This window comes from Jaculus jaculus, chromosome 4 (assembly GCF_020740685.1).
Source record: "Jaculus jaculus isolate mJacJac1 chromosome 4, mJacJac1.mat.Y.cur, whole genome shotgun sequence".
NCBI classification, from domain to species: domain Eukaryota; kingdom Metazoa; phylum Chordata; class Mammalia; order Rodentia; family Dipodidae; genus Jaculus; species Jaculus jaculus.
The window spans coordinates 156,341,086-156,355,929 of record NC_059105.1 but is presented as its reverse complement, the minus strand read 5'-3'; the positions used below and the strand labels follow the sequence as shown (position 1 = coordinate 156,355,929).

The following is a 14,844-nucleotide window of genomic DNA, read 5'->3' as shown; positions in this document are numbered from 1 at the left end:
GATGTTATCATATTGATAAGTGACTACACAATAATGTTAAATGATCTCAATAAATAGTGATGATAGGTGATGGAACCTTAAAGGGGTAGGAAAGTGTTTAGATCACTAGGACCATTAGCTCTGAAGGAGTCTGTTTAGTCCTCACGGGACTCCAGTAAGCTCCTATGAGTGTTCCATCATAAAGAGTAAGGTGGGCCCCTCCCCAGCCTCTCCTTCCTGCAATCCTCCTCTGCCATGTGCTCACACCACGCTGACATCTGCCATGTGTGATGCAACAGAGACCCTCGCCAGAAACTGACCCACAAAATTATGAGCAGTACAAATCTCCTGTAAAGGTATTTTGTCACAACAACAAAAAAGGGTGCTCAAATGTACAGTAAAGAGATTCACAAATATGAATAAGGATTTTCTTCCTTTAGTCTCTCATTCCATATTGAGAGACAGAGAGAAAGAGAGAATGTGTGTGCATGCATGTGCGTGTGTGTGTGTGTGTGTGTGTGTAAGGGGGATCAAACCCAAGGCCTTGTGCATGCTGGGCAAGTGCTTTACAACCAAACTATACCACCAGTTCTATTTTTCTATACTATTATAGATATCTTCAAATATTAAAGAAGTACAAACCAAGCCAGATGTGGTGGTGCATGCCTTTAATCCCAGCAGTCAGAAGGCAGAGGCAGTATTGCTGTGAGTTCAAGGCCACTCTGAGATTACATAGTGAATTCCAGGTCAGCCTGGGTTAGAGTGAGACTTTACCTCAAAAGACAGAAAAAAAAAAAAAAAAAAGCCAGACAAGGTGACACAGGCCTTAATCCCATCACTTGGAAGGCAGAGATAGGAGGACTGCTGTGAGTTAAGGCCTGCCTGGGACTACTGAGGCTAGAGTGAGATCCCACCTGGAAAAATGAAACAAAAGGTAGAGAGGACAAGGGCTTGATAGAATTTTTGAGTCTTTATTTTTGATCCTAAGAATATTTTTTATAATCATGGAAGTTGTTAATAAAAAAAAGTTAAAAAAGCCGGGCGTGGTGGCGCACGCCTTTAGTCCCAGCACTTGGGAGGCAGAGGTAGGAGGATTGCCATGAGTTCAAGGCCACCCTGAGATGACAGAGTTAATTCCAGGTCAGCCTGGACCACAGTGAGACCATACTTCGAAAAACAAACAAACAACAAAAAAAAAAAGTAAAAAAATGAATTGCCAAATAAGCAAACAAAACAGACTAAAGAGTGCGCCTCCATTTGTCATAGAGAACAGAAGGGCGTACACCCACTTCCCACACCCAGCGTTAATATTACTATATACGCAGTCTAGACTCATCTGAAACGGGCCCACTGGCTGTCACCGGTACACTCTTTCATTCAGTCTATCTCCTTTCAAGAGGATTCTAATCAGTCTCTTTGAAAACCTGTTGCCCAGTCAAGCTGTAAGGGTCCTTCCAGATTATCCTCAAAGGTCAGAGTAGATGTATATTTTTCTGGTACTTTACTGTAATACACATGGAGAAAAGTCATTTTTCCCCATGTGTATTACAGCTATACTCTATGGCTAGGTACAATGATTATTCCTCAATTTCTAGTTCATTTAATCATGGGAGACTATGAAGTCAAGAAAGTTTACTATTTACTGGAATTTAGAAGTACAGATACACTCGGGAGGCAGAGGTAGGAGGATCGCCGTGAGTTCAAGGCCACCCTGAGACTGCAGAGTTAATTCCAGGTCAGCCTGGACCAGAGTGAGACCCTACCTCGAAAAACCAAAAAAAAAAAAAAAAAAAAAAGAAGTACAGATACAGTACCAGGCATGGTGCAATATGCCTATAATTCCATCAACTGGGAGAGTAAAGAAGAAGGAATAGTTAGATCAAGGCCTAACAGCCATTAAGTATGCCAAACACCTTGAGGAAACTGAAATAAAGTTATGTATGTCAGTAATCCCAGCAATCAGGAGATGGAAGCAGGAGTATCATCATAAATCAGCCTAAGTACAAAGGACTCTGCACCTCCCTCCCTCCCTCCCTCCCTCCCTCCCTCCCTCCCTCCCTCCCTCCCTCCCTCCTTCCCTCTCTCTCTCTCTCACACACACACACTTTGTAAAAAAGTCAGTTACTCATCATAAATTCTACCCATTACTGATAAATACGGTGATTACAGGTGCCAAGACTTCATACTGTCTTACATGTTTTTTCCTGTTTCTAGGTTAAATTAATTGGTTTAGATTTGTTGATAAAAATGTTGCTTCCAGAACACACCCTCCCATGGCACAGGGTCCACTGTAGAAGAGGTGGTGGAAAGAATGTAAGAGCCAAAGGAAGGGTAGGACTCCTTACAGTGTGCTCCACCAGACACAAAATAGCCTGGATATTCATGACCTCACAGTGCCTGACACTACCTACACAAGACCATCATAAGAGGAAGAAAAGATCATGACAACAAAATAAGAGAGAGACTGATTGAGAGGGGGAGGGAATATGAAGGACAGTGGAGTTTCAAAGGGGAAAGTGGGGGGAGGGAGGGCATTACCATGGGATATTGTTTACAATTATGTAAGCTGTAAAAAAAAAAAAAAGAAAAAACACAAGCCAAGCATGGTAGCGCATGTCTTTAATCCCAGCACTCGGGAGGCAGAGATAGGAGGATCACCTAGAGTTCGAGACCACCCTAAGACTACATAGCTAATTCCAGGTCAGCCTGAGCTAGAGAGAAACCCTACCTCAGAAAACAAACAAATGCTTTGTATGGGCCTAAGAATGTACACAAGATAATAATTAGACCAACTGTTGGGTTTGTGGGCTCCTGCACCTCTGGACTTCCATGGTAATCTCCCTTCTAAATTCTGAGGTTCAAATGATTTAAAAAGACAGTTATAGAGCTGGAGAGTTGCCTTAGTGGTTTAGGTGCTTGCCTGCAAAGCTAAAGAACTCAGGTTTGATTCACCAGGATCCATGTAAGCCAGATGCATAAGGTGGCACATGTGTTTGGAGTCCGTTTGCAGCAGCTGTTTTTTTTTTTTTTGTTTTGAGATAGGGTTTGCTGACCTGGAATTTACTATGTAGTCCCAGGCTGGCCCCAAACTCATGGCAATCCTCCTACCTCTACTTCCCAAGTGCTGGGATTAAAGGTGTGTGCCACCATACCTGGCTCTGGCCTCTTTTTGATCCAGCCCCTAGTCCAGACCAATCAGCTCTCATTCTGGCTCACCTGAGCCTGGAGGAGGAGCCCACCATAGTAAGGTTATAAATAGACCCTTACCAGGAGAATAAACTCTCTTGGCTGGTTATTGAATGGCTAGGCTCTGGTAAACCTTCCCTCATCTCAGCCCAGCTGAAAGACATCCCCCTACATGGGCTTTCTACTCCCTCCTGCCCTCCAAATGGCAGGAGCTCCCTGAACTTTAAAAAAAGTATTTATTTGAGAGAGAGAGAGAGAGAGAGGGAGAGAAAGGCAGATACAGAAAGAGAGAATGGGAACACCAGGACCTCTAGCTACTGCAAATAAACTCTGGACACATGCACCAACTTGTGCATCTGGTTTACACGGGCACTAGGGAATTGAGTGCCTGAACTGCTAAGCTCTCTCTAGCATTTAATTTTTCTCTTTCCTTCTCTTAATATAATAAAGTCTCTCTAAACCTTAAAAAAAAAAGGTGATTAAATGACAAGCATCTTCCTTATAAATGTGTCGCAACGCTCTGAATAACTTACAGCTCGGACTCGAAGAAGATGTGAGATGACAGACTGTAATTCATCACTGTAGTGTTTAATTTCAGTAAATCTCCTGAAATAGGAAACAAAGCATTATTTTTCTCATGAAAACATGGAGTCAAAGTTTTGTATACAAAATATCAGTTGCTGAGAATAATAAAGTTGACTATATTTAAACATATCCTGGCCCCAAACATTTAAAAACCAATATAATGAGGGAACAAAAAGCTCAAAATTATACTTCAAAAATATATTTTTGGGGACTGGAGAGATGGCTTAGCGGTTAAGCGCTTGCCTATGAAGCCTAAGGACCCCGGTTCGAGGCTCGGTTCCCCAGGTCCCACGTTAGCCAGATGCACAAGGGGGCGCACGCGTCTGGAGTTCGTTTGCAGAGGCTGGAAGCCCTGGTGCGCCCATTCTCTCTCTCCCTCTATCTGTCTTTCTCTCTGTGTCTGTCGTTCTCAAATAAATAAATAAAAAAAATTTAAAAAAATATTTAAAAAAAAAATATTTTTGAAAGCCAAGAATAAATGACATCCTTCTTAATCTATAACATGTTACTGAGACAGAGATAAAATCTGCTGGCAAAAGCTCACGCCTTTAATCCCAGCACTTAGAAGGCTGAGGTGGGATGATCTCCATGAGTCTGAGGCCAGCCTGGAACTACAGAGTGAGTTTCAGGTCCACTTGAGCTGGAGTGAGACCCACTTGAAAAGAATAGAACAAAACCAAAACAAAACACAACACCTTTATGCTGAAACAAACGGTGGTCTCTAATATCCATCTTCATGATTCTCAGTAATTCTTAAGCATCTGATACACCAGCTGTGACTCTCCAACAACCGAGCTTCACCGGCAACTCAGGAGCCAGCAGATGAGAGTGACCCCCACTTCCATGCCTGCCAGTCAACGCTCTACCAAATCCACATCATTTCTACTACCTTCTCCCTTGAATCTGTTCCCATGGTAGATTCTCCTCTGGCTGTAACTTCTAGTTTACATTTTCTAGGTTCTCCTAAGCATGCCAATTAACTCAAGTCTCTACCACATTCAAATGCAAAGTCCTTTGACCACATACTCAGCTGTTAATACACTAAACATCTACCCCTTTGTCATCTCCCTGGTAATAATTCACTTTAAGGCCTGTAACCTCCATATTATAGTGGCAAAATATTCTTGACAGAGCCAGACTGACGAATCCAACAATACATTTTAGAGCTCTTACTCTATCCTCTTGACAGCGTACAGCTAGCACTTGTTCTCAAAAGTGAGTTACCTTTAGCCGGGCGCATGGTGGCGCACACCTTTAATCCCAGCACTCGGGAGGCAGAGGTAGGGGGATCACTGTGAATGCAAGGCCACCTTGAGACTATGTGGTAAATTTGGGATAGAGTGACACCCTACCTCAAAAAGATAGTTCCTTTGACACTGATGCTGTTTTTCCATGGCTTTATTTTATTCTCTACTCACTCCTGACATTATTCTCATAGCAGTCATTCCCTTCTCCCATATCTAACATCTTCAACTTAAGCATGTGAAGAATTCCTATTCAAAAAACCTACTGAAAGCAAGACTTGGTGGTTCATGGCTATAATCCCTCAGCACTCTGGAATCTGAAGCAGGGTATCTCTAGGAGTTTCAAGCCATCCTCCATCCTGGGCTACAGAGTGAAACCTTGTCTCAAAAAATCAAGCAATTAAGCTGGAGAGATGGCTTAGTGGCCATGGCATTTGCCTACAAAGCCAAAGAACCTAGGTTCGATTTCCCAGTACCCATGTAAGCCAGATGCACAAGGTGGTGCCTACATCTGGAGTTTGTTTGCAGCGGCTAAAGGCCCTGGTGCGCCCATTTTCCCTCTATGTATGTCTCTCCCCCCACCCCCAATAAATAAAAAATAAATTAAAAAAAAATCAAGAGAAAAAAGGAAATGATGGCACACTCCTTTAATCCCAGCACTTGGGAGGCAGAGGTAGGAGTATCACTGTGAGTTCGAGGCCACCCTGAGATTACATAGTGAATTAATTCCATGTTAGCCCAGGCTAGAGCCAAGAACCTACCTTGAAAAATGACAAAAATTAACAAACAAAAAAAAAATCAAGAGGGTCAGAGAGATGGCTTAGCAGTTAAGGCACTAGCTTGCAAAGTCAAAGGACCCAAAGTCGACTCCCAAGGACCCATATAAGCCAGATGCACAAGGAGATGCACGCATCTGGAGTTTGTTTGCAGTGGCTAGAGGCCCTGGAGCGCCCATTCTCTCTCTCTCTCTCTCTAATAAGTAAATAAATAAAATCAAGAAACCAATCTGAAGTCTGTCAATAGAAGAGGTGTGTAGATAACTGTAGTATATACAGAAGCTCCGTTGGCATTCATGGATGTGAATTTATTCTATTTTTACTTATTTTTATTTATGACAGAGAGAGAACAGGCGTGCCAGGGCCTCTGGCCACCATAAGCAAACTCGCGACACGTGCACCACTATGAGCATATGGCTTACATGGGTTTTAGGGAGTCGAACCTGTGTCCAGAGGCTTCCCAGGCAAGTGCCTTAACCACTAAGCCATCCCTCCATCCCAGATTTGAATTTATAATGAGCTCACCACAGGACGTGGATGCTGTTAAGCCCGAGATCACTTGGTGCTGATCTTCTGTAAACCAAACCTGACTCCTAGGTTCCCAGCCATCTTCCAAGCAAGCTTTCAATGTACATCCAAATTCACTATGTGTCTTGTCCTTCATAAAAGTTTCAGAATGATGACTGGCATGGCCACATTCCACATTTCTACCTCTAGCACAAATCTCTCTCCTAAAACTCTAGATCTATAAGGCCAGCTAGTTAGGAGGCATTTGTAGTTACTCAAATATTCAATGCTTGACCTAGCTTTCCCTATCCCCCCAGTCTTCCCCATGCTCGGCAGCAGTCTATAAACAGTAACACCCGCAAGCCATCTGGACTTCCTCTCCCTTCCCTTTAGCCATTCCTTCTAGTATGAAGTCTCGCCTACCCGCTTCACCTTCTCAATATTGCCCAAGTCTATTCACACCGCTCTGGCCTTTCTGCCAGTGCCCAAGATCAACATCAGCACCATTACTTCTCACCCTGAGTTGTCCTACTGCTCTGCCTGCCCTCCAGTCCACTCCCACATGGTGGAATGTACTGCCCGCAATGCTTGGATGATCTTCCTAAATCCTCCAGGCTTTTTGTTTGTTTTTGAGGTAGGGTCTCACTCCAGCCCAGGGTAGTCACACTGTAGTTGCAGGCTGGCCTCAAATTTACAGCAATACTCTTACCTCTGCCTCTCAGTGCTGAGATTAAAGGCATGTGCTACCATGCCTGGCTCCCAATTCCTCCATTTAAAAAATTTTCTTTTGATTTTTTGGGGTAGGGTCTCACCCTAGCCCAGGCTGACCTTCAATTCATTATGTAGTCTCAGGGTGGCCTCAAACCCACAACGATCCTCCTACCTCTGCTTCCCGAGTACTGGGGTTAAAGGCGTGAGCCACCACGCCCGGCTTAAAAATATTTTTTATATATTTTATTTTTATTTATTCATTTATTTGCTAGAGAAATAGAATGCCTTCTAGCCACTGCAAATGAACTCCAGAATTTTTTTTTTTTTTTTTTGCGGTGGGGGGACTTCGAGGTACGGTTTTACTCTTAACTCAGGCTGACCTGGAATTCACTATGTAGTCTTAGGGTGGCCTCAAACTCAGTGACATGTGCCACCACGCCTGGTTCCTTTAGGGAACTTTTTTTGTTTGGTTTTTCAAGGTAGTGTCTTACTAGCCCAGGCTGACCTTGAATTCAGTATGTAGTTTCAGGGTGGCCTTGAACTTAAGGTGAGCCTCCTACCTCTGCTTCCCAGTGCTGGGATTAAAGGCGTGCGCCACCGCACCCGGCTCCTCAGGGAACTTTGACAAGTGTTTACTGTGGTGCGGCTAATCACACAGACAGCTCACAAAGCTGTGAGAATCAACACTGGACACAACACTTAAAATCCACTATTCTTGGGCTGGAGAGATGGTTTAGCAGTTAAGCGCTTGCCTGTAAAGCCTAAGGACCCCGGTTCGAGGCTCGGTTCCCCAGGACCCACGTTAGCCAGATGCACAAGGGGGCGCACGCGTCTGGAGTTCGTTTGCAGAGGCTGGAAGCCCTGGCGCGCCCATTCTCTCTCTCTCCCTCTACCTGTCTTTCTCTCTGTGTCTGTCGCTCTCAAATAAATAAATAAATAAATAAATAAATAAATAAATAAATGAGAACACTAGGGCTGGGATGCAGCTCGGCTGGCAGAGTGCGCTTTTCTAGTATGCATTAAGTCCTGCATTCAATCCCAGCCACCACATAAATTCAGCCTGGTACACACCTGTAATCCCAGGATTTGGGAGACTGAGGCAGGAGGATCTAAAATTGAAGGTTATCCCTGGCTACATGGCAAATCTGAGGCCAGTCTGAGCTATCTGAGAATCCCTCAAAACAAACAAAATTTTTTCCATTGAAAGTTAAGGTGTGGTGGCAAGTGCTTTTAATCCCAGCATTCAAGAGGCAGAGGTAGGAGGATCACCATGAGTTCAAGACCACCCTGAGACTGCATAGTGAATTCCAGGTCAGCCTGAACTAGAGTGAAACCCTACCTCAAAAACAACAAAAAACCTTTTTTTAGTGGTGCACACCTTTAATCCCAGCACTCGGGAGGCAGAGGTAGGAGGATCGCAGTGAGCTCGAGGCCACCCTGAGACATTGTTGTGAATTCCAGATCAGCCTGGGCTAGAGCAAGACCCTACCTCAAAAAACAAAACAAAAAATGGAACCAGCCGGGCGTGGTGGCGCACGCCTTTAATCCCAGCATTTGGGAGGCAGAGGTAGGAGGACTGCCGTGAGTTCGAGGCCACCCTGAGACTCCATAGTGAATTCTAGGTCAGCCTGGGCTAGAGTGAGACCCTACCTCAAAAAAAAAAACCAAAAAAAAAGGAAAAGAAGTAGGTAAGTTAGTTAAGAGTTGACTTTTAATTATTTTAGATTAAGAGAAGAAAAGAAGTAAAGACAGCACCAGCTATAATGAAAGCGAGAAAGTGAAAAAAGTTTACCCTGTGATCCAAATTGGGATCATTCATAGACTCTGAATGGAGCCTGAGCTAACCAGCCATGATACCATGTTTTGGGGTTGAGCTTTATCAACCACAATGGGGCCTGGCTTTTTTTAAAAGAAAAAATGAAGATTTTGTGCATGATTTAAATAAAGTTAAAGTTTTATTTATTCAGCTAAGAAAAACTGTCAACTAAAGCCATAAAAACTCAAACTCCTACCATGCAAGAAAGGGCAGGACAGAAGAGGTCAGGATTACTTACTGAAGAAAGAGTCACTTTTATATAATCTGGTTGGTTTACTCTCTAGATTTTGTCTTAATGGGCTTGGTTCACATGCAATACAATATAAAGAGCTCAGTAAGTAGCCACAAACCAACCTTAGGTGCAGTGTTAAGACACTGACTTACAAAGCTGCTCCGGTCACACACAAGACTTCAGGTCTTCCTTGCTGCTTTTAATGGCCAAGCTTGGGGAAATGTAAGCACATACAAAACAAGTACTAGAAGAAGCATTTTGGCGATTTCTCTGAAACAATCATTGTGGTTTTCTAGACTTTAAGGCAGGGTGGAATGAAATTGTTTAGTGGGGCTGGAGAGATGGCTCAATGGTTTAAGCAAAGCCTAAGGGTCTGGGTTTGATTCCCTAGTACACAGGTAAAGCCACATGCACAAGGCAGTGCATATATCTGGAGTTGGTTAATAGTGGCTAGAGGTGCTGGTGTGCCCATTCTCTCTCTCTGCCTCGTTTTGCTCTCAAATACATACACTGGGCATGGTGGCGCACGCCTTTAATCCCAGCACTTGGGAGGCAGAGGTAGGAGGATACCCGTGAGTTCGAGGCCACCCTAAGACTACATAGTGAATTCCAGGTCAGCCTGGGCTAGAGTGAGACCCTACCTCAAAAAAACTAAAAACAACAACAACAACAAAAAGACTACCCTGAGACTACATAATGAATTCCAGGTCAGCCTGGGCTACAGTGAGAGCCTATCTCAAAAAACAAGAACAAAAAACCCCAAAAGACAAAACTTTTGTGACATATACTGTTTTAGTAATGGCATGAGTAATAATGTAATGTGTCAGCTTGACTCCAAATGAAATATTCTACATATTAAGAATCTATTGAGCCAAGCACGGTGGTACACACCTTTAATCTCAGCATTCGGGAGGCAGAGGTAGGATGATCACCGTGAGTTCAAGGCCACCCTGAGACTACATAATGTATTCCAGGTCAGCCTGGACCAGAGTGAGACCCTACCTCAAACAAACAAACAAACAAAAAAGACTGTATTATAGGGCTGGAGAGATGGCTTAAGCAGTTAAGGTATTTGCCTGCAAAGCCAGAGGATCCTGGCTTGATTCTCCAGGACTCATGTAAGCCAGATGCACAAGGGGGCACATGTGTCTGGAGTTCATGTGCAGTGGAGGATGGCCTGGCATGCCCATTCTCTCCCTCTCCCCCTTTTTTGCTCTCTCAAATAAGTAAATAAAAATATATATATAAAGAATCTATTATAGGGGCTGGAGAGATGCTCAATGTTTAAAGACCCTTACTTGCAAAGTCTGATGGCCTGGGTTCAATTCCCCAGTACCAATGTAAAGCCAGATGGACAGAGTGACACATGCATCTGGAGTTCATTTGCAGGGACAAGAAGCCCTGGCACGTCCATTCTCCCTCATCAAGAAATAAATAGGGACTTCCGGTTAAGATGGAGGCGTAGGTACCACGCCAAAGCAGCCTAGGGGGGAAAAAGACCAAAAAAACTCAGCAAAATACACACTTTTATTAAAAAGTGAGGTGTATAGGAAATTGAAGCGGCAGTGGAGAAGTAGAAGAGTTATAGAGCATCTCCGGCAGCTCGGCCAACCGCCGCGGCCGCAGTGCAGCAGAAAGCCGCCAGACTCGGCTCGAGCCGCAGGACAAGCCAGGTGCGGGATTTTCCCTCACACCGCGCTCTCTGCAACTCGGGAAACGTGAGGGGAGAGCGGCAGCGAGCAGCGGAGGAGCAGACCGCGAGGTAGAAGAACACGTGGAGCAGCGAGACAACCAGAGCAGCCGCGGCTCCCTCCCCTCCCCCACCGCCTGAACCCAGCTCCAGCGAACAGAGCAGCGGCCCGGGTCCCGGCCACGCCAACTTGGGCTGACAACGGGACCCAAGCAGGAGCAGAGTTCGGGAGCAACATCAGCGGCTCAGGCACCGGTACCAGCGGCCCCAGCAGCAGCGGACCCAGGAGCGGCAGCAGCGGCAGATCCTGCAGCAGCAGCTTCAGGGGGAGCAGCGGCAGTGGACACAGCAGCAGCAGCTTCAGCAGCAGTGGTGGCTCCAGCAGTGGCAGCTACAGCAGCAGCAGAGGCAGCAGCAGCGGCTCAGTTTGCCCCGTAGGAAAAGCAAGTGCCCAGCTCCACAAATCAGAACAGCAGCCCGACGACCCAGGCAGCAACTTGACTGAGACCAAAATCACCCAAGGTAACTGGGATTGTACCAGGGAAGGGTCTCACTTGGTCACAAGCTGACTTGGATCCCTCAACAGACCAGAAATCTAAACCTCTTTGTTGACAGAGGATCTGGTCATTATAATAACTACTCTTGCATACATACTCGGGGCTGTTTTTGATTGAATGTGTACAGTGTTTAGTTAAATTTTAGAATCTACCTGTATTTTATTCCACTCAGCCTGCTTGAATACTCCTATAGCAGGGAATCTCAACCCCTAAGAACATCTTTGTAGATACTCTGAGAGTCTTAAGAGCCACACCTAACACCTTAAGGTCTTACCCTGAAAATATATTACATCAAATCAATTGATACAGCTAAGAATACACAGCTAGCTAGAAAATCCAAGCATTAACTTAATCCAAGATGCAAAAATATATACATTATAACACAAGAAACACTAAAAAGCAAGATGATATAAATCCACCTAAAAGTATTAATGCATCAGAAATGTCCTCCAGTGAGAAAGAGTTAGAGGAAATGCCTGAGAAAGAGTTCAAAAGAATAATTATAAATATGTTCAAAGAGGTCAAAGAACACATGAAAACAATCAAGGAAGAAATCAAAGAGGAAATCAAAGGAATCAAAGAAGAGGCAGGACACCAATTTAATGAAATAAAGAAGGCAATACAAGACATAAATAGGGAAATAGAAATAATAAAGAAAAACCAGTCAGAATTACTAGCAATGAAGAACACAGTTAATGAAATAAAAAACTCTGTAGAAAACCTCACCAGTAGGATGGATGAGGGAGAGGACAGAATATCTAAGCTAGAATACCAGGTGGCAGACCTAATGCAGTCCAACAAAGAGAAAGACAAACTTATAGAAAAGTATGAGTGGGAATTTCAAGATATTCGGGACACTATGAAAAGATCCAAATAAGAATTCAGGGCATAGTAGAAGGAGAAGAACTCCACTCCAGAGGCATAGTAGGCATCTTCAACAAAATCATAGAGGAAAATTTCCCCCAAATTGGGAAAGAGGTACCAATACAGATACAGGAAGCCTTTAGAACACCAGCCAGACAAAACCCAGAAAGAACCTCTCCTAGCCATATTATAATCAAACTTCCAAACACACACACCAAAGAAAAAATATTGAAAGCAGTTAGAGAGAAAAATCAAGTTACCTACAAAAGCAAGCCCATCAGGATTACAGCAGATTATTCAACACAAACTTTTAAAGCCAGAAGGGCTTGGAGTGATATATTCCAAGTTCTGAAAGATAACAACTGTCAACCAAGGTTACTAAATCCTGCAAAGTTATTCATTCAAATAGATGGAGAAATAAAGACATTCCATGACAAAAGCAGGTTAAAGGAGTATTTGAAGACAAAACCAGCTCTACAGAAAATACTTGATAGAATCCTCCATGCTGAACAAAAGGAAAAGCACACATATAAGGAACCTAGAAAAAACAAGCTATACTCAAATACCAGTTAACAGAAGAGAGCACAGGTAGAAACAGAAACACACACACACAAAAAAATGGCAAACATAAATACACACCTTTCAATAATATCTCTTAATATCAACGGTCTCAATGCCCCAACGAAAAGACATAGATTTGCAGACTGGGTTAAAAAGCAGGATCCTACAATTTGTTGTCTCCAAGAAACTCACCTTTCTACAAAGGATAGACATTACCTTAGGGTGAAAGGTTGGAAGACGGTGTTTCAAGCAAATGGGCCTAGAAAACAAGCAGGGGTTGCTATCCTAATATCAGACAGGGTAGACTTTAGTCCGACGTTAGTCAAGAAAGATAAGGAAGGTCACTTTATACTGATTAAGGGCACACTCCAACAGGAGGACATTACAATCCTAAACATATATGCACCTAACATGGGGGCTCCCAAATTCGTCAAACAAACACTATTAGAACTAAGGTCACAGATAACACCAAACACAGTGGTGGTGGGTGACTTTAACACCCCACTCTCATCAATTGACAGGTCATCCAGGGAAAGAATAAACAGAGAGGCATCTGGACGAAATATGGTCATAGAAGGAATGGACCTAACAGATATATACAGGACATTTCATCCAAAGGCTGCAGAATATACATTCTTTTCAGCAGCACATGGAACATTCTCTAAAATAGACCATATATTAGGACACAAAGCAAATCTTAACAAATTCAGGAAAATTGAAATAATTCCTTGCATTCTATCTGACCACAATGGAATTAAACTACAAATCAGTAGCAAGAAAGGCTATAGAGCATACACAAAATCATGGAAACTAAACAATACACTACTAAATGATGAGTGGGTCAATGAAGAAATCAAAAAGGAAATCAAAAAATTTATAGAGTCAAATGATAATGAGAACACAACATACCAAAATCTCTGGGACACAATGAAGGCAGTTCTAAGAGGTAAATTTATAGCCTTAAGTGCCTATATTAAGAAATTAGAAAGGTCGCAAGTAAACGACCTAATGCTTCGCCTTAAAGCCTTGGAAAAAGAAGAACAAGGCAAACCAAAAATCAGTAGACGGGAAGAAATAATAAAGATTAGGGCAGAAATTAATGAAATAGAAACAAAAAGAACAATCCAAAGAATTAATGAAACAAAGAGTTGGTTCTTTGAAAGGATAAACAAGATTGATAAACCCTTAGCAAATCTGACCAAAAGAAAGAGAGAAGAGACACAAATTAATAAAATCAGAGATGAACAAGGTAACATCACAACAGATTCCAGAGAAATTCAAAAAATCACAGGGACATACTATAAAAGCATATACTCCACAAAGTATGAAAATCTGAAAGAAATGGATGATTTCCTTGATCTATATGACCTACCTAAATTAAATCAAAATGAGATTAATCACTTAAATAGACCTATAACAAACATGGAGATCCGAACAGTTATCAATAATCTCCCAACTAAAAAAAGCCCAGGCCCGGATGGATTCACTGCTGAATTTTACCAGACTTTTAAGGAAGAGCTAACACCATTGCTTCTTAAGCTTTTCCAGGAAATAGAAAAACAAGGAATTCTACAAAACTCCTTCTATGAGGCCAGCATCACCCTGATACCAAAACCAGGCAAAGATAGAACAAAAAAAGAAAATTACAGACCAATCTCCCTCATGAACATAGATGCAAAAATTCTCAACAAAATATTGGCAAACAGAATACAAGAGTATATCAAAAAGATCATTCACCCTGACCAAGTAGGCTTTATCCCAGAGATGCAGGGATGGTTCAACATACACAAATCTATAAATGTAATACATTACATAAACGGGTTGAAGGACAAAAATCACATGATCATCTCATTAGACGCAGAGAAAGCATTTGACAAAATCCAACATCCCTTCATGATAAAAGTCCTACAGAGACTGGGAATAGAAGGAACATATCTCAATATAATAAAGGCTATTTATGACAAGCCTACAGCCAACATATTACTAAATGGGGAAAAACTGGAAGCTTTTCCACTAAAATCAGGAACAAGACAAGGGTGTCCACTGTCCCCACTTCTATTTAATATAGTTTTGGAAGTCTTAGCCATAGCAATAAGGCAAGAGACACACATAAAAGGGATACAAATTGGGGGCTGG

The 14,844-nt window shown here is 42.8% G+C and overlaps 1 protein-coding gene across 2 annotated transcripts in view; it reads right to left on the bottom strand.

Moving 5' to 3' along the window:
- Positions 1-14,844, bottom strand: part of Snx4 (sorting nexin 4) — an 80,143-nt gene that overhangs the window by 35,632 nt on the left and 29,667 nt on the right. For both annotated transcript variants that reach the window (XM_045148430.1, XM_045148431.1), the window contains exon 7: positions 3,699-3,771. In XM_045148430.1, coding sequence (XP_045004365.1) covers positions 3,699-3,771 — 73 coding nt within the window. The remainder of the gene's footprint in view (positions 1-3,698; positions 3,772-14,844) is intronic.